Source organism: Anser brachyrhynchus (assembly GCF_964034855.1).
Source record: "Anser brachyrhynchus genome assembly, chromosome: 5".
Lineage (NCBI taxonomy): Eukaryota > Metazoa > Chordata > Aves > Anseriformes > Anatidae > Anser > Anser brachyrhynchus.
In genome coordinates, this window is record NC_137699.1 from 9,662,277 (window position 1) to 9,686,386 (window position 24,110).

The following is a 24,110-nucleotide window of genomic DNA, read 5'->3' on the forward strand; positions in this document are numbered from 1 at the left end:
AAGTCAGAATATTCTGTTAATTTTTATTTTTTTCACAGGGTGAATGGAAAATACTGAAATAAGTATGGAGAAAAATACTCAAGAAATATTAAGAAAAATATTAATAACAGAAGTATTAACACAGAATTTAATGGAACACTCTTTAGATATTTTATTTTTCAGAGAACTGGAGCGTGTTACCTGGCCTAAGGGCAAGTGTGCTAGATATATGTTAAACAATATAGTTCATTTCATTTAGACCAATACATATGTTTTGATTTAAAAAGAATGAAGTAATATTTTATTTGTAATAGCCTAGATCCAAACTGAGACTTAGCAGCAGAATCTCTGCTGCCAGTATGTTAACTATATCAATTGCCAAAACAGTGTATGCTAAATTAAGTAACATATTAATGTGTGTGGCAATTACAGCGTTTTTTTTAGACCACAAAGTTATAGTATTTACTCTGTGGCTACCAAGTCTCTGCAGAAGCGTGTTTTTCAGAATCAGGAGATAGCTTCAGCCATGCTACTCTTCCCAAGGAAGGTGCAATTCTAACATACTTTCAAGCTAAATTTTGAAAATATTACTTTTCATCTTTTAAAACATTTCATACCGGTAAGAACTTAAGGAAATGATAAGGAAAGCTGATGGCATTATGTATATGTCCTCTATCCAAAAATTCCACATACCTAGGAGATCACCTAGGACTCAGTAGTGCCAGGAAGGTAAGAGAGTATCACTGTTTGCTTTTCAAAGAGAGAGGCAGAAGGGATTGCGTGTGTTGTGCAGTCACTCAGCACAGTGGAGAACACAGAAGGAAAAACACATCTCCTGTTTCCTATCCTTTGCTATAAATAAGAGTTTACACTCTTCACCACACTTAGATGGAATAATAACTCTTTCAAACTGGACATAGTTCATGTCCTACAGCCTTTTCCTTTTTACTCACGTAAATTTCACAGGAACACAAAACAGGACTGCTTACCTCTTCCAGTCTCCATCTGTTAAAAAGCTTGTTGTACTTTCCTGGGCGGCCTGCAAATCTAGAAAATAAGATTTCTGCTTCTCAGTGAACATTCCAAGAACGCTCTGTATCAGTAGTTATTTCACAACATCCACTGAGCAAACTCATGAAATATAAACAGATTAAATCACACAGGCTTAAATCTGGTATCTGTGGGATATGGTAGTTTCAGAATGCAAACAAGCAAAGGAACCATCATTTTGCAAGCAATCCTAAGCTTTTATTATGTCCGGAACAAAAATCCTAGCTTCAGAGGTTTTAGATGTTAGATACTCAAACTCTCTAATCTGCTTTTAAGAAGATAAACTATTGCAATATGTAGGAATTTACTGCAGCACAGAGATCTACTTGGCCGAGTGAAATGTGCACTGGATTGCACCCTCAGACATAAAAGCATAAAATGACTTCCAAATACATCATGACTAAACCTTTCTTAGAGATCTAACAGATTCTTGCATAATGAACTAAATCAAAATTCTTAATAACCTCAGTGACAATTGCAGATGAGAAAGAAAAAATAAGAGGTCTGGTCCTAAAAGACACAATACACAGCAAGACACATTAATTTAGAAATTGTATGACGAATGTATTGCTGGATGTAACAATCAGGTGTTACCAACAATCTTTACTTAAGTTTTTTTCTTTCAAACAATCTTGAACTTAAATTACATTATAAAACATTACAGAAGCTACTCAGAAATCATCTGTAGGTTCTGTCAGAAAGGCAAATCTGATGGTAGAGCAACTCAGGTGAAGATGAGGTTAGACCTGTCTGGTAACTCCTGCTCTAAGCTGAAGAGACACACAGGACATGGATCCAGAATTTTTACCTCCTAATGTTGTATAATACCTTCCAGTGAATAGTTAGTATTTATAGAAATGGGTCCTAGGAAAAGTAACCAAAAGTGAATAAGGGAGAAAAAAAAAGAATCAAGTTTATTAGTGCAGCGCTGAATACAGATGCACATTTAGGAAGGAACTGTATTTTCTTTCACTTAAAAAGTAGACTTTTCACTGTCTCGTTTCTGAGATTTCAAGAGTCCAACCCTTGCATGCAGTTAGAAACAATTTGTACTATTATTTACGCTCAGAAATGGTGTCAAACCTAAATCTTAAAGTTTGAACTGTCAATGTATTTTCTTGAAACCTGTAAAATTACCGAGGATTAGAGTTCTGTGTGAACTTTACTTTAAAAGCAGTTAGCAAAGATAATTTACCTGCCCAGAAAAAAGGCAATGTAAAAGATAGAACTGTTCAAGTTGACAAACTGGAAGAGGAACATTTTCAAGGCAAAGCTGTTTTCCCATTCGGATTCTGTTCTTGGGTGCTCTATGGAAAGACACAGTATATATCATATAAACAAAAATTAAATTGAGTAATGCCTTACTGCACACAGATCAATCAACACTAACAAAACAAGTGATGGTTTCAAGCCATAGGGCCCCACCCAGTTGCATTTAACCTTTTTTTTTTTTTTCCCTCCAAGTATTCCAGCTGCAGGTCACAAAATGCCCAGCTCAGGCTAGGATGGCTCTGTGCGGGAACAGAAGAGACAAGTCCTGTGGTACAGGATAGCTCAGAGCGAAGATACGTCTCATAGGAGGTATATTTTCACTTCTATGAAAAAGTTCTGAATTCAGCGTGAATGTTTAATTTTAAGGCTAGAGGAATCTTGATTTTTCACAGTTACACAAAAGCATGTGGTATCAGCAGATCAATAGACAGGGACTGCCAGGGAAAGCAGATGGAAAAGAGACAACCAATGGTCAGTTGGTTTCTCACTCAAATATCTCACCCTCCAAATACTTCCATAAGACCGCTAATTCATCCTTGACACTTCCTCTATCATAATGCTTGTGAAGTTTAAAACAATTTATAACACAATGAAGAAACAATGGAGTTCCTTCTGTGCTTTTGGAAAGAACTGTAGAAATGTTTATCAGGATTACAAATATTCTGTGTAGGTTTACACTGACTTGGATGTTTTTCCTTACAGTTTGCAGAATGTAAAGAAATCAGAACAGAATGCAGAATGTAAGGAATTAGAACAAATGCAGAATGTAAAGAATTAGAACTAGACACAAATGATTAACTTTTGTGTGTGTGTGTGTAAAAATTTCAAATTTCTTTGATGCATCAAATTTGGAGTATAGTACATTGATTAAAATTTCCAAATATATATATGATTCAGAAATCCAAACTGCCTTGATTTTTTAAGTTATATTTTGTACTATGTGATTGTTTACCTCTAAAAATGCAGTCTGCTTTGAAATAAAACATTATACAAATTTAAATATACTGCCTCTCCATATGGACACTGATGTTCCTCAGAAGGTAGGATTCTCTCCTGCTCTTGGAAGCAGAACACTTTAGGAAGAGCTACCTATTTCACATATGGAACCTGATGTTTCATCATGCTTAATTCAAGACAAACTGTTTTTATTTAAAATGTATTGTGGGAAAAATGAGGTCATCTATGTAAATAAAATCACTATTTTCTTTCCCATTCTCTGGTATGTAACAATGTATTTTAAAATTTTCGTTAAGAGAGAAAAAATTGTGATCTGAAAAAAAGTATTTTAGTATTTTAGTAACTTGAATAAGTTGACTACACATACTGAATCTTTCTAATCTGTTCAACTGCTTGTTACCCGTAATGCACAAATTTTTAAGCATGTTGTTTCATGTATGCTCTTCAGTATTTGAACCAGAAGAGGGAGCTAATAAATTTAAGCAGCGAGGTTGCTTTTAAAATATGACAAGATCAGCTGTGTACTTGGACATGGGATAAAAAAGACACCGTGTGAGAAGAAACACTGAAAGATAACATTCACATAGTAGGAGATCTTAAATGCTGTCTGGAATTTCTTGTTTTCTATAAATTAAAAGCGTTATAAAGAGCAAAGAGAAGCGTTAGCATAAATTTGTAATGTTACAGAATTAGAGCTACTTTAAAATTTATGACAACATTTTTATCTTAGACCATGTAATTTTATCTTAACATAATTTTTCCATAGTTAAATTCCAATTAAAAAAATGACAAAGCTTTTGGATAGAACTAAAAAAAAAATCTGTTTTAGTATTGTAACAAAGAAAATGTTTTGATTTTTGTTATAACAAGTTTTTTTCATTTTACACTATAAAACATAAAAAGTATGTTTTCTTTTTCTTTTATCTTATTTCCTTAACAAAGTCGTCATAACATTTATTTCTCAGATATTACCGATATGCTAACAGAAATGCCAGTACTTTGGTATGCATAGGTGAAGTTTTCAAAAATCTATTTTATAGAAGTATGAAGATATATATCACTGCTAGTAAGAACCATACCAGTAATAAAGACGTACATACCTAAATCTGTCAGGAGATAGGCAACCTTCTCGTATACCTAAAGCAGAAATAAGAGGTAGTGTAAGTACAGAAAATCCTGTATGTTGTGATGTCAAACACAGAATGAAAAAAACATCAAAGCATAGCTGTTTTGTTGCCCTATGGCATCAAGTTATCAGGACAGTGAAGGGAGTACAACATCTTAGCTTTGTCCATAATTTTGGTCTGATTGTTCACTTGAATGAACTTTTTATGACATAGGATTATCATATGTAACAACAGAAATAAATATATGACAGCTCTATTTTGAAGATTGCTTTCTTACTGCATTAAGTAGGCAGTGTCCTTAACAGAAAGAAAAGCCATTGTTTGCTGTGCTACTATTCTGTCTTACATATTTGTGCCTGCACATGAATAGAAAAATAATACATGCTCTTGCACTTAAAGAAATAAGAGTTTATATCAATGCACAGTGTGCTTCCATAACCAACAATTAAAGCTGTGGTGTTACATGACAGGAAAAACTTAAACCAAAATCATATATCACAGTCCTTCTAGGACTAGGCAACAATGGTATCACAGATGCATTTTGAGTAAGAAAGGGGAGATTTCAGAAGCAGTCAATGAAGGAAAAAAAAGAAAAAGATTTTACTTCAAAAAAATAATTTAGATCCATTTGGAGAAATGACGTTTTGCAAAAGGTAATGTGAAAAATAAAAATGCAAATGTAGAAAGAAGTACTCTGTATGAATGTGACTTGGTGACATAAGCAAAGAAGTGTAGTGACAAATTAAGTAGGAAGTAGAGAAAAACACTGACAAACACAATATTAGAAGAGGAAGAAATCCCTGAAATACTAGCTTTGAACATTGCTGTATAAATAGACAAGAACATGTATACTTCTGATATAGAGTAAACTCAGTAACCTTGTATAAATTGCTTTTAAATGAATCCCTCCTTTAAATGAATTGGACTTACAACATTGAGTGACATGATGATCATAAAATTGATACAGACTCCAGTGCCAGATGTTGCAAACTGCCAATACTTCTTGATGAAATACCACTTGAAGGAAGCAAATTGTTCCATGGCTACCAGACGATACACAACAACTGCAAACACTGCAGTGAGGACCAGTGAAATCTACAGATAAATGTATATGAATAGAAAAATTAGAACAAAGAAAAACATCTGAAGTAATTTCTACTGACTCAATAAATTAACAAGTGTTTTAATGACTCCGATTTGTTTTGGTGAGCAGACTTTGAGAGAACCAAAATAGTAAACTTCTGAATTCCAGTATTTCTTTGCCGTACTTTTACAACGTAACTATATTACATCTCTTAAAAACAAGATATCCCTAAACAAGCAGTAGGATTGAGCCGAGCAGTTCTCCTGATATTACGTATATCCACTAATCTTCAGGAATGCATTCATGATGTATATTACTATCCACATCAAGATAAGATTAAAGACTACAATAATTCCAATATTATTAAACATTACCATGAAGAATATTCCTGAGACAGACACCATCAGTCGACTGAGCTTATCAGGGAAAGGCTGAAAAGGTTCAGGTTTTCCTGTGATGGGATTTACTCTTTCCACTTGGGAATATTTAGCTTCAAACTGGGGGCGCAGTTCTTCCTGGAATGACAGGAGATATTCCATTTGTTGTACCTTTTATGTTATCGAACTATCAAAACCAGACATATATCTGATATAAGAAATTTATACTGATACCAATTCTTTTTTTATAGTGTTCCAACTCAAATATCCAAATAACTTGCTCTTCTGAAAACGCTCAGACACCATGCCAGAGACCGATGAAGGAGAGAAACATTACGAGCCTTCCCTACTATGTGAGAGTATTAAAAGGATCGTGGCTCATAGTGTTTAAACACTAGTTTCTCTGCAGAAATTGATAACAAAACTATAAATTAATGTCAGTTATGATGGTACTTTTTGTGATATGAAACCATTTATTAAAGCCCCTAGCTTGTATCAACAAGTCTGTGGAAAGCTATGAACTAAGTCATGATACAGTCTCTATTGACTTATGCTGCACGTGAATCACCAGTTAAATTACATTAAAGCTATACTCACTAGTGCTTTATAGAGTGAATAGAATCATTTGACCAGTGCTGATACTGACAGCAGAATGTAAATGAATAAGTTATGCCTCTCAGAGGGATTTAAAATCTACTCTCTGTGCCTTTGTTTGTCCTGGTTCTGTTTCTAGACAGGATTAGGAACTTTCAGTACAAGAGACCACAGAATCGAGAATCTTGTAAGGATCTGTGCTGACATCAGTCATAGCTCCTGTCCTCTGTATATGCAGCATTTCACTTTCTGTTGTCTAGTTTACTTTCACTGTGGCATCCTTGCCTAGATGTGTGGCTAAACTGAGCTGTCCGTTCACCCAGAGCCCCATTCATTACGAGATTGGGCCTCTTCACAATCTTGTGTCCCAGGAAGGAAAACCATAAACATTCTCCCCTCTTTCCCAGAATATACTGATGTCCATTGCAGACATCAATCACTCCAAAAGACTTAGAGACTCGATGGCTGGGCTTGCCAGGAGCAGGACAAAGCTGAAACTTAGAATTGTCCTCATCATAATGAGGATCCACCTCATTATTACGGCTATTACAGCTGGGTTTATCATCTCTGTTCAAGAAACCTTTGCAAGCTAAACAAACAAATAAACAAAATATTTGTGCTCAATTTTTCAAAGGACACTTTTAGTATTTAGAATTGTATTTGTAACGCTAGCCTCAAAATACACAAGTATTCTTGTATAGTCTCAAGTACACTGGCGTATTCTACAACTCGTGTAATAAATGCAAATACAATTTGAATGGCAAATTCAGATTGCTGTCATACAATGTGTTGTTATTTACACTTAAACAGTGGTCATTGCAAGATCTACAGATTTACTTCTGCTTTGTCTTACCTCTTCATCTTCCCAGTCTATAAGGTCCCAATCATAGGTTAATACAGCTCTCCTTCTTTTCCAAAACTCTAGAAAGACTGTAGCTGTGGAAATGAACTGCATTTTAATTATGAAAAAAGAAAGAAAAAAAGGCCATGCAGATCTCAAGAAAATCAACAATACATAAGATACGTAACACGGTAACTTTCCTTAATCATTTCCTGTCTGGTTTCCCACAGAATCTGAAAACTGTAAGTAACTTCAAGATAATGACTGTTAAAATTGGAAAATTATTTGACTATGTTCATCTAAGAATTTCCATTTTTTTTTTTGCTTTCTGCTATATCTGTAGAGATAGGCACCTGACAATACATCACCCTTTTTACGTTATTTTGCTTTTAATTTTATTCAAAATATATTGTACAGTTTAAAATATTTCTCTGAAGAAACAAGCGTACGCATATGCAATGGTATCTATTAATGCAGAGCTAGATTTTCATCTTGATTTATTCATTTTGAGTAAGGACAATGATGCTTCTTTCACAATTATACCAGCTTTGTATTGGTGTAGCTTTGCTATTAAGATTTTTTTTAAATAAATATTTTTATCTGCATAAGAACATAATCATAACCTTCACGTACTTAGTGTTTTTGGTAGGTTCTATCAATTACAACCAATAAATAACTCTAAGATTCCCAAACAATGCAGTCTGCCATTGAGGCTGCCTATTCCTTACCAAAGAAATACTAAGAGAACAAGAGCTAGAAAGGGTAAGACACCTTGTTTTGGTGGGATTCCTTATAAAACGTGGGTTTGCCCTTCCTGAGAAGGACTTTTTATGCAGGTAGATAGTGATAGGACATGGGAGAATGATTTTAAACTACGAAAGAGGAGATTTAAATTAGATGTTAGGAGGAAATTCTTACTCAGTGAGAGGCCCTGGAAGAGGTTGCCCGGAGAAGCTGTGGCTGCCCCATCCCTGGAGGTGTTCAAGGCCAGGTTGGATGGGGACCTGGGCAACCTGGTCTGGTGGGAGGTGTCCCTGCCCATGGTAGGGAGGTTGGAACTGGACTGTTGTTAAGGTCCCTCCTTCCAACCCAAGCCATTCTATGATTTTATAATTAAGCAGCGTAATCCTTCAATAATCTAAGGTTAAAAAAGCCTTTTCTCACTGTCCTTGGAAATGCTATCACAAGAAGTACAGTGTGAGACTCAGAAATGTTACAAAACCCACAACTATGCAAGAAAAATCCTTTCCCAGCATGAACTCTGTGAGGACTCAGGAGCAATGTAAGCCCATGCCATACAGAAAACAAACAATGATTTTCTATGTGACCAAAACAGGTAGGAAAAATACAACACATTCTGTAAAACAGCGTTAGATGGTCCTCTATTTGTCAGCCTGCTCTAAGAAGCATTCCCAAGATATCCATTAGTCTTCTGTCAGAATAGATATGCTTGTAATTGTACAAATTAAGTTGTTCACTTAGTTACATTCGGAGGTAATAGAAGTTAAGGCAGTAGCCCATTTATCACAAATAAAATAACAAATCCTAAATCCCACTGACATAAAATACCTGAGTCAGAGAAACCAAAACCAAGCAACTGTCCAGTTCTAGAGGAAGCATGTATGTTTCCTGGTTTGCCTTTATTTCGCTCTATTACTCTGCTAACGTCACCCGTCAGACCTCCTTGCAATCGAGCCCTTCCAGTCCCCAGTTGCTAGGCACTTCTTACTGACTCAGCTCAGAAATGCCAGGCCTTGACTTTTATCCATTACTTCGGTAGAAAAACAAGACATACAACAGATGACTAATCCAACCATCTCGACAGCAAGACAAAAACATTCTTGATCTAACAAGGCGTTGACAGGGCAGAGCTTCTTTCTGCCTAATCTAGCTGCTCAACACTTCCGGGTAATGGACAATTTAGAGGATCAAACGCAAGCTTCTAGTTCCCTAAAGGACACATTCTCTGGTGCCTCCCCTGCTTTCCCCAAGACACACTGCTTCCCATTTTACAGCTCCTATTGTAATTTGGAAATGTAAATCTTGGAATATGTAAGATTTTTTGTTTGTTTGTTTGTTTTTGGTACAGCATTTTGGTATAGGCGCACTCACTTAGGACTTTACTATTAAGGCTTTGCAATACAGTTTGCAGTTCTGTCAGTTGTGCACTTGTAAAACTTTCTCTCAATTCTTATTTCAATTACTTTATGTTTACTGCCCTTCCACCACCCCTACTTGTACTGAACTAAAACCTCGAGGCATGTGCTTTACTCAGTTTTTAATCTTCCAGTAGACAAAGGATAATGTTTGCTGGCTAGGAAAGGCAGGAAAGATTGTGGTTGTGCTTTGATACAATCTTAAGTATAACAAAAAACTGACATTGCCAAGAAGAAGAAAAGACATATGGTTGCTGTTAAATGCTATTAATGGAAATAAGACAGTGGAGAAATAAAACAAAACAAAATCTGGAGAACCCAAGACTACTACGTGAACATGTCTCTTCCGATTTTTTTTTTCTAAGAGTCACTGCGTCAAGATGAACGGTGTGCTTGTTTCCCTAAAAAAAAGTCATTGCAAAGAGGATTTTTAGTAAGGAGTAAGGGAACCATCTCCACTGCCTCTCTACAGAGCTTGCCCACGACCAGGTAGGTCCTTTCTGAAAAATCTGCCCCACTACTTGTTCAGTTTTAATCAGAAGGGCTCCTTTACAGAAAATCTGTGCAACAAAAGCAGTCCTACAAACCTGGTACCACACAGACACGCTCTTCAGAATTGAATCTGCTACTTAATAGATGCAGGTTACAGCTGAATGACAGCCTAGTCTCATCTCCCATGCCTGGAGTACCCCAAACCACCCTGTCTCCAGATGGCCACAGCTCTGCATCTGTTAACACTTGTGCTCACTGCAGGAGATCTCGTCTTCCAGGAACAAAGGGCCAGCATCCTGGCACTGCACTGCAGGTATAGGACACTTAGCCAAGAACTGACTCACAAACCGAGCACCTCCCCATTAGGCTGTAAGTCACTCACGCAAACAATTTTTACTTTTCATAAGAGGTGAATTGAACTGCCAACAAACCAGAGAGAGAGCGCACCCTAACACGCCCCGTGCTGAAACTGAGGGCAGCACTAGAGACTTTCACACAACTGTAACATTTCAACAGAACTGGAGCCCTTTTAATGCTTTTTAAGGTCTTACTAGTTTCAAATACCATGTGCCTATAAAAATATTAATGTTTGTGCTAGTGGGAAGCATACTGCTGACCCTAATAATACCACTTGTCATTTGGTTAATGCTGCACAAGATACAAATTTGGACAGAAATCTGTGGTGTTTGTTTTCACATATCCCGATCAATCTGTTAGATGCAAATTCACCCAGACAAGCAAGAAATTTAAGTTTGAAGCTTGTTGATAGACACTGAAGAAAATCTCCTTTATGGGAATGCTAGAATTCAAAGAAAACCAAACTCATAGGATCAGACTCTGTACTCCCTCCTCTTAACAGACCACCACCTCGTGTCAGACAATTAACTTAAAGGGTAGAACTTGATCCATTCACAGAAATCCTTCTGCTTGTGCACTGCAGTATTTCAGGAAAACGCCACTACTCGTTCTATATAAATATCTCCTTTATATGCCATATCCTCAACACTTATCTTGATGACAAGTTATGAAACAGCATTTGCACTTGATTCTTTAAAAATTTAAAGTGGATACAGATAACACCATCATGGCATTCCACTCAAAACAGTAACGCAATACTGAAAACACTTCTGAGTCACTCTACACCACATACCAGTCTAGAATAAATACACACAAAGAGCAAAAGAATAAAAAAATGATAAGCTAAATCAGTACATAACAAGTTAAAATAGATACAACTTTCTAACAGCATACTTTTCTTAACTTATTTTTCTGCTTGATTTTGTAGAAGCCTTTTTTTTTCAGTTTTCCTCTCACAAAGTATACAGTAAGAAACCCTGTGATACTAAAAAGTTATTTTTTGTTAAATTATTATTTGTATAGTACATGGAACAATAGTTCCTACAGTTTACAAAAAAGCAGTCACCCTTCTGAAAGGGTTCAAAAGGCTTTCAAAGGATTAAGCAACAAGTACTGCCTACCCACTTTAGCATAAATACTGCAATTTCTGTGAACTCTGTAATGATAGAGCTCAGGCATGACAACGGGGAAGTTGTTCAGTCTGGTTCCCAAATGCTCTGTTGTGTTCAGAAAAGCACTGCCCCACCTAACTTTACCTGTACTGTGCATTCCTGACAAGTGTGACACTGTCACATGGATAGCACCTGCACTCCAGTGTTCCCACCAGACCAACTGCACTCTGTGCCACAGCAGTATTTCAACAGGGACTTGCATATCTCGTAGAGCTCAAAGGTAAGTCTGAGGCGTGTTTTTAAAGCTTATTAGTAGTGAATCTGATTAATAAATACTGTATTCTTTTATACGGTGGTCAGGAAGGCACTAGGTACTGCTGCAGCCATATTCTATGTGGAGCATACTTCTGAGTCAGTTCAGAGTCCATTTTAAATTTTGGGGGTGGGGGGGGTGGGGAAGTATTCTATGCATGCTAACTTATACCAAATTTCTGTAAGGAAAGGTACTGCTGGTCTATTATTCTTTGTGCTTTTTAGTGACAATGCACACTTAAGCAGCTCCGCTAGTACATACATATTACGTCAGGTTGCTAGCTATTAACAGAAGAGAAAAGTTAACCAAATTATAGAATACAGTATTTATACTCCATTTTATAATTTACTAAATAGTTATAAATTATTTTCTGAGTTCAATACACAGATACATTTAAGCTTGAAAATTTTAATATTCATTGCTTAATAAATTTAGAAATATCTAATCCTTGGAAAGCAATCAATTTCAGAGCAAAGAGACACTGGAACAAACATCCAACACATTTCTGGCACCATCATTTGTTATTATTTCTTCCTGAAATCTAGAAGAGAAACAGTCAATATTTAGCTTTATATTTGTTCCATCTATTTTTTTTTAAGTAAAGGTAAAAATCTACTTTTGTGAAGCTTAAAAAGCACAGTACATATGCAAGCTCTGCAAATCCGAACACTTTACTCCAGACCACGAGAAACAAAGAAGTACCCATTAATAATTTGCTTATCACGTTATTGTTTACTACATAAATTATAGTACTTTCTAACCCCTACTGTAAGGGAGGAAAAAAGTACAAGGCTCAGTTTACTGACATGCAAAAAAAAGATCCTTTTAATTTATAGTTCTAAAGATTATATTATTTACCCATAAGAAGTTTCAGTGATTATTTTCTCAATAGCTGCAGAGTTTTTGAAGACTTTACACCTACCACTGTCAGGCGCTGGGTTGGTGTATTCATAAAATACATGTTGCGATTTTACTTATTATGCCAAAAATCTATTTTTAAAAACTTACAATACCACTGAATATACACAGAAAATAACCACATAAGCATTAAGATATATTTTTCAATGTGTGGAAGAAATATTCAGTGGAAATCTGAGCTATTTAAGGAGAAAAAGCCAGATACAATATCAACACAACCTTCATGGTGAAGTCCATGACCCCAGTGGAGTCACAAGGAAACTTGACTTGAAGGGAACCAGGGCTTCCTCCAGAGCATAGGTGTGCAGATGTGCATGCACATATACTAATAGCTTCAAATTGACTCTAGCAGCAAAGCAACAAGTGAAGAGTGAAAAATCCACTAAAGAAACATGGTGCTGACTGTCTCACGTAAAAATTTCATTCTTCCTGCTAAAAAAAAATAATCTGCATTGATTTCAGCTGAATTGGTACCGGTTAATGTGAGCACCCGTAAATCAAAACGAAAGACTTTTTTTTTTTTTAAAAAAAAAAAGCTAACAATTTATTCATAGCTTCCTTAAACGCTTACTTGACAAGGTAACTTAAGGTTTGGGCTCTTCTGCAAGTTTTTACTAGTCTACAGTACTGCTCTTTTTTTGGAACAGCACTATTTGCATATTAAGCTCCAAGGGGGGTGAGCATCTTCAAGGAACTTCAGGGTTTGTCTAAAGTTTATGAACATTAACATTGCAGTCAAAGAAGAAGAGTTAATTACTACACACCAAAGGGTTTACAGGAAGCACAATTCATTACAGCCTTAGAGCTACAGTATGCAATATTCAAAGTAAAGAGGTTTCACTGTTTTGGTCCCCCATAAAGAGAATTACCAAAGAAAAAGACAATCACAAAAAAAACTACAAATAATTTGTTCAGCAAGGATGTTGACTCCTTTGTACACTGCTCTACAAATGAAAATTGCAGCTAGAGTCCACTGAGTGCAATTTCCCTACATAGCTAAGTTACAGCAAAGGGATAACAAGACATGACAAAATTCACTTTGCTGCCTAATACGACTGTTAATACAAGGAAGGAAAGGTGATGTCACTGACTTAAAAGCAGCGTACTGTCAAAATGAAAGAATGTTTGAAAACTTTTTAATATTGACTATTTTTTTCATTGTTTTGTAGGTATTATGAGCACTACCAAATAAAAATCTGATTCAGATTACACAGCATTTCATAGTCATCTGACAGCCTATCACTCAAATTGTAAACATAACTGGGGCTCATCATTGAACTCCAGAGGGGTTTTCTTTGGTTAGCTCATTTGGGGTCAGAGTGGTTATCCTGAGTTTAACTGAAACAGAAGTTTCATTTTTTCTTATTTTTTGCTAAATAAGTTGCATGTTTTTAATGAGCATGGATCTTCCCTGCCATTTAAGTGACCTTAACTTAAGAAACAAGGAGTTTTGAGAAGAGGATCAAAATGTTAATAAGCCGATTAAGCAACATTTTATAAACACACATGCATTTCAAGTAATGGTACCACTTTCTAACCACAAAACTCAGCATTTAATAGAGCACAAACAAAATAAGAACAGATCCAAACTGAGATACATTGACATGATAAGTAATTACCATCTACCCATTGATATAACATTACCCACAGCTGACTGGTATTTACTGTTACTTTCAATTGCCCTGACCACGTAACATACAAAGAAGCTAACCTGGTGAAAATGCATAATTAAATAAATAATAATAATAAAAGACAGGAAAAAGTACAAGACAGTAGGAAGGGAGGCTGAATATGAAAAATATAAAGTTACTTTTCCCAGATGTACACCTCCTTTCTTCAGACGGTAAAGTACCCACATACAGGGACACCTAGTTAATTAATGAAACTGAAGATACAACTTACCTATAGTTTTTACTGCGCTGTCACGGAATAGGTTATGTATGGCAGTCAAAAACAGCACGATCTCAACTTGTCTCAAACATAAAACTGCCCCACATCCACCCCCCCAAATCCCTGATATACTGAACAGGATATCTGCTATGATGAAGGGACTTCAAGATGAATATCCCTCATTGTTCTCAATATATTTGAAAAAGATAATGTATAATATGAAGCTTCCAGTTTTCTATAGGAAAAGAAGCTTCCATTTCACAGATTCAGCATCCTCCATAATTCCTGGACTGAATTAGCTTTCCATTTGCTCCTGGCAGCATTCACATGACACTCTATTGCCCAGAGTCACAAAACCTTACCCACCAATTTTCAGGGCTAATTGTAACAATTTTATGTCTTCACAATGGAGCATAACTCTTTAGTATGCTCTTAGAGTTGCTGCCTGCCCAGTAAATATTGCCTTGAACGTGCCATCCAAATATATATCACTACTACTTTGTATACAAAGTGGCTCTGGATTATTCCCATCTTATTATGAAGCTTTTTTATAGAAGCATGGAAGTTTTTGTGCAAAAAGCTTTTGTTGATAATCAGTACTGTTTTAGGTCAATGTTAAGGTCATTAATACTCAATGTAAAGTTTTCAGCATCAACATGTGGTGAACTACTGAGTTTTCTACAGTATAAGACTTTTTATTTTTATTTTTAAACAAGCTTATGTGGGTCTTAACCAAGTTGTTCTGTTTCTCAGAACAATAATAATAATAAAAAACAACAACATAATTTCTTTTCTTGCAGGTTCTCTGTGTAACAAAACAAGTTTTCAAGTCAATACTATGCAGCCCTCCTATGGAATCACTTTTATTTTTCTGTTTGCCATAAAACCTTTTGTTTTCAGTTATGCTGCACCAACAAATGCCAGTGCAAATGTAACGAAAGGAAGAGAGATGAGCAGTCAAACAACCAGCACACCTCTGATGTCCACTACTGAAGCTACCTATTTATCTTCAACATTCACGATGGTATTAAAAGATGGAATAAATAACTCTGCCACAAACTTCAAAAGAAACTCAACGTCTTCATCAACGTTTACAATACCAGGTGACTTTTCTAGAGTCACCACAAATGCTGCAGCTAATTCTACTGGTCTACCACCCACAGTGACACCAAGCAACTCCACAGTCACTAAGGGTACCCATTCGGCTGCAGCACTCCCCAGTTACACCTCTTCGATCAACCCCACCACATTTCCCATAAGTACTGCTCTGACATCCCCCATGGTGAAGCAGGACAGTCCTACAACAAACTTCAACACCATTCAGCATACTACAGAGCTGAATTATAATTTTACCAACACTTCTACTATATCATCTAATCCAGAAGGTACCAATGAAGGTAAACACCTAACTAAAGTGGCTTAATAACTTATAATGCTGAAATCAAACTTTTTTTTTTTTTTTTTTTAAAATTGAACAGAATGCTACACAACCTGTGTAAATTAATAGGTAACCTAGTCCAGACTAAAAGTCACCCAAAACAAAACAGAAACATATATTTTGGGAGTTTTCTCACACGTCAGCTATAAATTAGCTGACTCTTTTTACACTTTATTTAGGCATAAAATCACAGTTCATACAATCCTGCAATACCCACTTTCAACATCTCTGGAGTTCATCAGTGTGGAGCACAGAATAAAAAGTGATTTAATAACTTGTTTTAAAAAACAAATTATTTGATGTTTGCTAGTTTGTTTTACAATTCCAAGAGCAAATAAACATAATGACAGACACTGCTCATTCATCTGGACCTACAGTAGTGGACGTAAAAAGCAGATGTATAGAAATAACATTTTAAATGTTAAATATATCAACTTATGTAAGTTCAGAAACTTTTGTGACCAAAGATGACTTCTTATAAATACTTCCAAAGGAATTACTCATTTTGCATTTAATTAAGTTGAGTATGTGTGGGAAAACAATGGAACATAAAACTGTCAACGCACTTTTCTATCCTGCTGTTCTGAATTAGGTCTTCAGGAAAAGATTACAAGATACAGTAATTTTTGCCCTGAATAAGCTTTCAAAGTTTTTCACACAGGACTGAAAGGCTTTTCCATGATATCTAGTAGAGTACAGTTTGTACTAAGAACTGAAGGAGTTCCATGCTTTCACATTTTCTATCATAGTTCATATCTTATCATAGTTCTAACAACTACAACTTTCCCTATATTTAGATAACGTGACTGAAAAGGAAGTGGGGTGAGAGAGTCAGTTCAATTCCAACAAAAACAGAATACCTTGAAGAAAAGTTTTACGAGATCTGAGGAAAATCTTGAGGAATGCAGTTATTCTGCTAACTGAACAGGTGTAGAAAGCATTATTGGACATCTTACCTTGGATACTTAAAAACTGGTACTCTAAAATTTAGTCACTTGAAATTCAGAGACTGCTATTTTAACTGCTGGTTTACATATTTACAAGTAATTGCATTCAGAAAGTGGTTGTTGCTTGTTTCTTTAAATGAACGGAGAGCATTTGATTCTGCTATTAAACTAGGAAGCTTGTTATTTGACTCAAACTCATTTGGCCATTTTTTTTTCCCTTCCACTCCCGGTTACTCCCTTCAAAAGGAGGCAGATATCTGTTTTCCTTTACAAAGGCAGATAATTTCAGCAGAGAGTTTGCTTTAGTCATAATCTGCAAAGTGTTTCAGATCCTTAGAGATTTCATGCCACTGCTATAAAGTGCGGGTGAATTATCTGATTTTACAGTTTATTATTCTCATTAAACTATCCCTTCCTTTCTTTATCTCCTAGAGAAAACCAACAAAGGAGGAGTAATATTTGGTGTCACAGTAGGAGCCATTTTGGGATCTATATTAATTGGTCTGATTGGATATTTTATATGTGGTAAGAAAAGATCTGAATCATTTTCCCACAGACGGCTTTATGATGATACAAGAAATGACCCAGGTAAGAAATAGCACAAGAGTTTTGCCTAAGAACATTTAAATTTCTGTACATAGTCATTTAAATGATCTGGTCTTATTGAATTGTTAAGCATTGTATAATTGACTCCAGTCAAACGGTTTTTTAACTGACAGTACCTGTTCTTTTTTCTTTTTTTTTTTTTAAATTATAACAAACATTTCTCCCCTTAACTCTCTGCCACCCTCTTCCTTCCCAATAACTCCTTGTAAATTACTATAAGACGGAAAAAGTAAGCGCTTTCTCTCATTCCAAACAACCCTAAACATAATACTAAACCTAACCCTAATTAGGACCCTAAAAACATGTACGTCGCCAGATTCTCCCATCAAAAAGTGCTCCCAATGGAAGCCTTTGGGTGGACCTGAACTCCCTTTGGGAGCCTTTACGCAACCCCACACACAACACGACTGTGCTCTTTCTCTGTTTCCAAACAACCCTAAACATAGTACTAAACCTAACCCTAATTAGGAGCAGAAAGTCAGATTAGGAACTAGCTTTTCAAGTCGACCACCCATGTAGTGCTGAGTGGGTGTTCCTGGGAGGATATTTTATCCTCAGATTTTGTGTCAGGGCCTTCACCTTCTCCTTACTCAGACCTCCATACGTAGAAAAGAAGTTAACTGGATTTAGCTGTGATAGACTGCTGAACTAAACCGTGATGGGGATAAGAATCTTTCAAGGAATATATAAACCATAATCACATTACCCTTACAGTTCTCCACTTAGACAACTCGCTTGGACCATATGATACAAGCTTTGGAAGTGCACTTGGGGACCAAACCAGCACAGCAGACAAGGCAGAGGGAGACAACGCAGGGTGCCCAGGTGATGGCATTCCTATGGCTGACATGACACCATCCCATCCTGCACCGTAATGTTTGCTTTGGATTATATTCCCACTTGTTACCATGAGATACACTGACACTTAACAGGCAGGCAGCACTCTTCTGCTTTGTAATTAGATGATCGACTCGCAGTTTTCCTGGGAAGATATTAGACTTGCTTTCTCAGGAATAATACCGGGAAATAGTACACAGGTAAAATTCTCCCTTGTGTAACTTTAGCCAAAAATGCAGGCACTGCAACAGAGCAAAATTCAACTAGGACTACAATGCTATTTTAACAACGATACAACCTGCTTCTTTCTCTCCCCACTCACCCAGTTTAACTACTTTAAGGAGAAAGTATTCCAAATATCACTCCAATCTGATTAATGACTCAGGGCATTATTTTCCCCACTCCATGTTTGTACCTCCCTCAGAGAATAAGACAAAAAGAATTAGTTTTATTTGCATTTGTCAGAGGCTGAAGTTTGCTGGGGAGAATGGAAATGGAACTACCAAGTAACATGGACTAAATTTAACCTCTGACTATGACAATGCAGTTAGAAACACAATCGAAGGGAAAAATGAAAGACAATTTCTATTCATTTGTAAAGCTGATCTGTTGTTTGCATTGCAGGCTAGATCTGTAGAAACGATGCATGAAGTCTTGTAAAGGTTAGACAAGAAATAATTGTCTCAACATGAATGAAAAGAAACCATCTCTGATATGTATATAGGTATCCTAAAAAAAACATGCTCTGTTTTTGTCCAGCTAACAAGTAAAATTATGGCAATAAAATGCAAACAATTGCAAGGTTTGTTTATCTGTTTGCAATTTCCAGAAATGTCTACATAGAAAGAAAGAACATGAAAAAGACACAACTGTAAAGACAATAACGTAACAAAAGACATAGCATAAAGAGAACAAAGCGCAGAGAAAAAAACTACTCACATGGAATACATGCTTGGTAATATATATCTTACAGTGTTTGAATTATTGAGGAGGCTGTGGGTAATGTTGATGGAGTGATCTCACTAACTCACTGGGAATGTTGCAATGTGGGTTCATGTAATTTGTGAGTACATTACATGCTTGCACACACCAGACAGAAACAATGGCAGTCACACAGCAGATGAGTGAAAACACATATTTGTTTCAACTTATTTCAAAGATTACAGAACTGGGTGTCTAAGTGCAGTGCTGCCATTCCTACAGTGGTCAGTCATGAAATCTGCACGTTTCCCATCTAAATCAGAACCTGATTTCTAACATTGTTTCCAGCGTGCTGTTTACAGACTGAAAAATTGAGACACAGTCACCTTCTTGAAATGACCAAAAACGTACTGCTCAGATTTTGGTTTTATTAGCACACATTATGCCATCTTTCACGATAACCATAAACAGCATCATGTGTGAAAAATTCCTCACACTTTAACCCTGGCCTCAGCTTAAAATGAAGAGTTCTCTCTAAGGAGAACTCAAAGATAGATACAAGGAGACGCTAAGAAGCTACCAGTGTTCTCTACATTATAATGAACCGTAACACCTATAGTGCAATGTACTTTAGGAATTTATGAAACAAATTATTAGTAATTGCAAGGCTTAGTAATTATTATTACAATTAGTAATTGTAATTAGTAATTATTATTATAATTACTTATTAGAAATTGCACAGCAGTATCAGGAGCCAATGAAGAAATATCATCAAGGCAAGCAACTGAAGCGTGCCCTTCAGCTAGTGTGTTGATTTTTAACAATCAAATTATGATTTTTTTGTGTGCATGTGTGTGCTTATCTTATCCTGTGCTTTGATGTTTTGCTTCTGCTTGTATATTGGTTTTAATTTTTACCAGGCCAGCCTCTAAAATTTGTAACACGTTCGTCCTTTGTTGTAAGTTAGAATCATTAATCCTTTCTTGTACATGCTATGTAAATAAAGATGTTTTGTGCCATTTGACTATTTGAAATTGTAAAACACTGGCCTCAATTCAGACAGCTGTATGTATGTGATCTGGTGTTTTTATCTCAGGGTCTGCACAGACAAATGTTTATACAGGTAAAAATTAATCATGTCCTACATTTAATACCAGTCTTTCCTCCTTTTCAACAGCGAAGTATTATTGTATTCATTGAAAGCTAATTCCTCCAAATATTTCATGCTGGAACCATCGCATCTGTCCTGCCACCCTACTTCATGCCCCATGACGTGGTGTGTGACGTTAGAATGAACATAATGAATAGATATTTAGACAGAGATTTTGAATATAAGTAGTTAAACTGCTGTAAACATTTATCATCAAATCTTCCCTTCATTTCCCTCTAATTAGCTCCCACAAAGCACTCATTTATTCTACAAGAATTCTCTATAGACTGTGATTTTTGTATTGACTCCAGACCAGTAAATTACCCTATGTGTTTGCCGCTGTAAAAGACTCTTAACATGCATGGTATAAAATTCGAGCTTAAAGATATATAAGATACTAAAGACAGTCATCACATTAACAACAAAAGGTATTACTTTCACATACTGTTAGCAGAGAAATTGAAGCTGATGAAAAGAGGAAAAAAATGTTTGTGTGACAAAATCATTCTTTAATTTTTACCATGAACTATAATCTCCTTTAACTCAGCAATCCCCAAAAGGGTCAGTTTGATTAAAACCAAGTAAATTAAAAATTACTTACCCCAGATTGCCATGAAAATAGCAAAGAAGACAGTCCCTCCATTATCAAACAAATGTGTAACCTGAATAGAAAATAAATACATCAGGAACAAACACTATTGCCACCTTAACTTCTGCCCCAAAGAAGCCCAGAGTACGTAACTGATGGCAGAACTTAAAAGCCAAGCATTCCAGCAAGAAGGCCTACTCACACGTTTCTTCTACCAATGTTTGTCCCACTCTTTGACTGTTGTTTTCCAGGCTATCACTTCAAGCATCTCCAGAGCACTTGCTTCAGAGACAGTAAGATCTGCTCTCTGTCCAGACAGGCTAAAAATTGCTCCAGAATTCTCCTCGTATCCTGGGTCAAATTTCCATTTGATGTTTTCTATTTTAAGATTTTCATAAGCTTAAATCGCTTCAGACTTTTCACTTTTCTTCTTCTATATATTACTTAATGTCCCTTTTGATTTCATTTTCTACTTCTAAGCTATCCTGCAATTTCTCTGTAGGTAAGAATAATATATATTCGTTTTCATCCAGAAATCTCAGCCTCTAAAATTGTTAGCGTATTCTACTTCTTAAAAGGCTAGCGTCCCTCAACTCCCACAAATATAAAATAAATTCTAAAAAACTGTTGGAGAAATGCAAATCTAAATTACACACTTAATTTCACTTCACGAATGCTTTCCTTTTTGTTGGATTTATCTTTTATCTCATGCTTCCTTAGAAGCTCATCTGCTGTAAAATCCAAGATTTACCAGTAGAAAATAAGGAGTAAGTAGTTTTTGTAGGCCTATGGAACGCACTAAGCATCTGAATGAGTGAATGTGATGTCTCAGTTCTTATGCAAACATCAGAATTTATATTACAAAAATCCAGAGCTTCTTATATTCAAGCCATAATAAGAAACAGTATTTAAGAAGCTGAAATTAAGATCAATGCACTTTCAACAGATTTAAGGTTGCCAGCGGACAACAATGTAATTTATCCATGGACAGCGGGCCTGAATTTCTTCTAATGAAATGTGGTTTAAGAAGCTGCTGAGCATTAGTAAACGAAGCATAGGTTTCACATTCTTATATTTATATTCACATTCTTATATTTATATACATATAGGTTTCACATTCTTATATTCTTTTAAAAAAATTTAAAACCCACCCAAAGCACAAACTATTGTGAGATAATAGAGCAAACCAACTTGTCAAAAGGCATATGTTAGAAAGAGGATCACCTGAAGAAAAAACAAATAAATAATAATAAAAAAAAGTGCAGCAAATTGTTCTGAAATGTATTGTCCTAAACCATTCAAAAAGTTTATGACTATTTCCCGCTCTCTGAACTCAGAATAGAACATCATATTCTTGAAAAGAATTTACTTTCACTGGTGTCAACTCTAATGAAGATTGAAGAACCAATCATCATCTTCTCATGAAAAGGAACCCTTCCTTATGCCAATGGAACTGGGCAGGTAACCAGACTGAGTTGGGCTGTACCACGACTTTCTCTCCTATCTGAGGTTACTCTGGCCAGCAGGCACATCCTGCACACAAGGTGTTTGGGGATGCAGCGGCTGGCAGCCCGCCTCCAGCAGATTACCTAACGGGCTCCAGCAAGGGTTGCCCTTGCCCATGCGGACGGATTTTCATTCTTTCAGAGAAAGTTGGCTTCACTGGGTGAGCAAGATCACTTGGTAGAGAAAACTTAGGCAAGCAAAAAAAGTTAATAGTAACAGTACTGCTTTTGCCTCTATTTTATTTCTTATTGAGTAAATTGACTCTCATATTGTGAGAATTTACTAAAAATACCACATAGATTTAATCAGTATGTCAGTTTTTTGTTTTGTTTATTTTTTAAGCTTCTGAAGAAATGGGAATTTACTATCCATATTAGGTATTAGGTATCCATAAATCCAAAATGGTCCCTGTATAAATCGTATAGTGGGATCACTTGTACGTAGAAATATGTCCAAATATGGTTCCATAAAGGAAAATACAACCATAATGGGTATGGTGCCAAAAATGTGACAGGTGAATAAATGCAGTAGAGTACACTTGATGAATACTTTCAGTTTTGAATATACATGCGTGTGAGCAAGTGATTTTGGATATTCTGTTCAGTAGAGTGCATCTTTCCAAGGAAATCAAACAAATAAACAAACCCAACCCAACCCAGCATATTTAGTATTGTTAAAAGTAGAAAATATGTATCTTGCTCTTGACATAGCTCTGTCTTGAGGAAAGGTGTTTGGGCTATACTATTCAGCACCACACTCAGAATTAAGATTTGACTGTCTTACAGGCTAACTGCGCAGTTGGAGTAAGTGTTGACCAGAGCCCTCCAAGCAGAAGTGAAGTACTCCACGACTCAGTGCCAGTCAGTCAGCACACCTGACTGATATTGTCACCATCACACATGACTTCACACTTTTCAAGTCCACCCTGATTTAATACCCTGCTGCTGGGCCCTAGGGCAAGGTGTGCTGGGAGCAGTACCAGCCAAAGAGCCGTTATGCATTGTGCTAGTCACCTCTGCTCGTCAAAGAATCCACCTAATGTGGGCAAGAATGAGAGTTAGGGCATTCAGCAATTCAGATTACAACTCAGACGTGGCATGCCCTTCTCTTAAATTACGAACTTCATTTTTAATGGGGTATTTTTAAATGGATGAAGAAAGAAGGGAGGGGGTGAAAGAAATGGGCAGGAGCAAGAAGGAAAAATGCACCTTTTGTATTTTGTCTCCCAGCCTTGCAAGAAACTTGGATGAAAAAAACAATTTCAAGTATGTGATTTGTTCTGCATTACTTTGTGTTATCCAAAATACTACTCTAAAGGGAAATTTGGGAAATTTAGGGAAAGAAAGGGAAATTTAATGAAGGAAATCCTGACAGCAGTTCTAATAACATGAAATATGAACCCAAGTCCTTGTCTAAATGAGGCAGGTCTCATGACATGAGCAGACCTGAGGAGATAAACTTAAAAGTTACTCAAAACTACTCACTTTTCCTAATAAACTCAATGCCTTTCCCTGGAATGAAACAGGAAAAGCTTCTCTTGCAAACAGCCCTTTGATTGTGTGTGGGGAAGATGAAGAAATAAGTCATGTTCCTACAG

General features: G+C 36.2%; 2 protein-coding genes across 25 annotated transcripts in view; one reads left to right on the forward strand and one right to left on the reverse strand.

The window, feature by feature from the left end:
* The window catches only part of ANO3 (anoctamin 3), a 262,541-nt gene that overhangs the window by 13,463 nt on the left and 224,968 nt on the right, over positions 1 to 24,110 (reverse strand). For all 22 annotated transcript variants that reach the window (XM_080593074.1, XM_080593070.1, XM_080593086.1 and 19 more), the window contains 7 exons: positions 21,020 to 21,080; positions 7,294 to 7,376; positions 5,844 to 5,984; positions 5,316 to 5,480; positions 4,359 to 4,395; positions 2,225 to 2,336; positions 969 to 1,026 (listed from right to left, as the gene is read on the reverse strand). In XM_080593074.1, coding sequence (XP_080449200.1) covers positions 969 to 1,026; positions 2,225 to 2,336; positions 4,359 to 4,395; positions 5,316 to 5,480; positions 5,844 to 5,984; positions 7,294 to 7,376; positions 21,020 to 21,080 — 657 coding nt within the window. The remainder of the gene's footprint in view (positions 1 to 968; positions 1,027 to 2,224; positions 2,337 to 4,358; positions 4,396 to 5,315; positions 5,481 to 5,843; positions 5,985 to 7,293; positions 7,377 to 21,019; positions 21,081 to 24,110) is intronic.
* On the forward strand, positions 7,425 to 20,292 carry MUC15 (mucin 15, cell surface associated). Of its 3 annotated transcripts, none has more exons than XM_080593113.1 (5): positions 7,425 to 11,678; positions 15,320 to 15,916; positions 17,337 to 17,492; positions 18,225 to 18,335; positions 19,177 to 20,292. In XM_080593113.1, the coding sequence occupies exons 2-5, from the start codon at positions 15,358 to 15,360 to the stop codon at positions 19,188 to 19,190; spliced, it is 840 nt and encodes a 279-aa protein (XP_080449239.1). In that variant the 5' UTR covers positions 7,425 to 11,678; positions 15,320 to 15,357; the 3' UTR covers positions 19,191 to 20,292. The 3 variants fall into 3 exon arrangements, with proteins under 3 accessions (XP_080449239.1, XP_080449240.1, XP_080449238.1); XM_080593114.1 differs by having other exon boundaries at positions 7,426 to 11,678; positions 18,972 to 20,292; XM_080593112.1 differs by having other exon boundaries at positions 7,438 to 11,678; positions 18,225 to 20,292.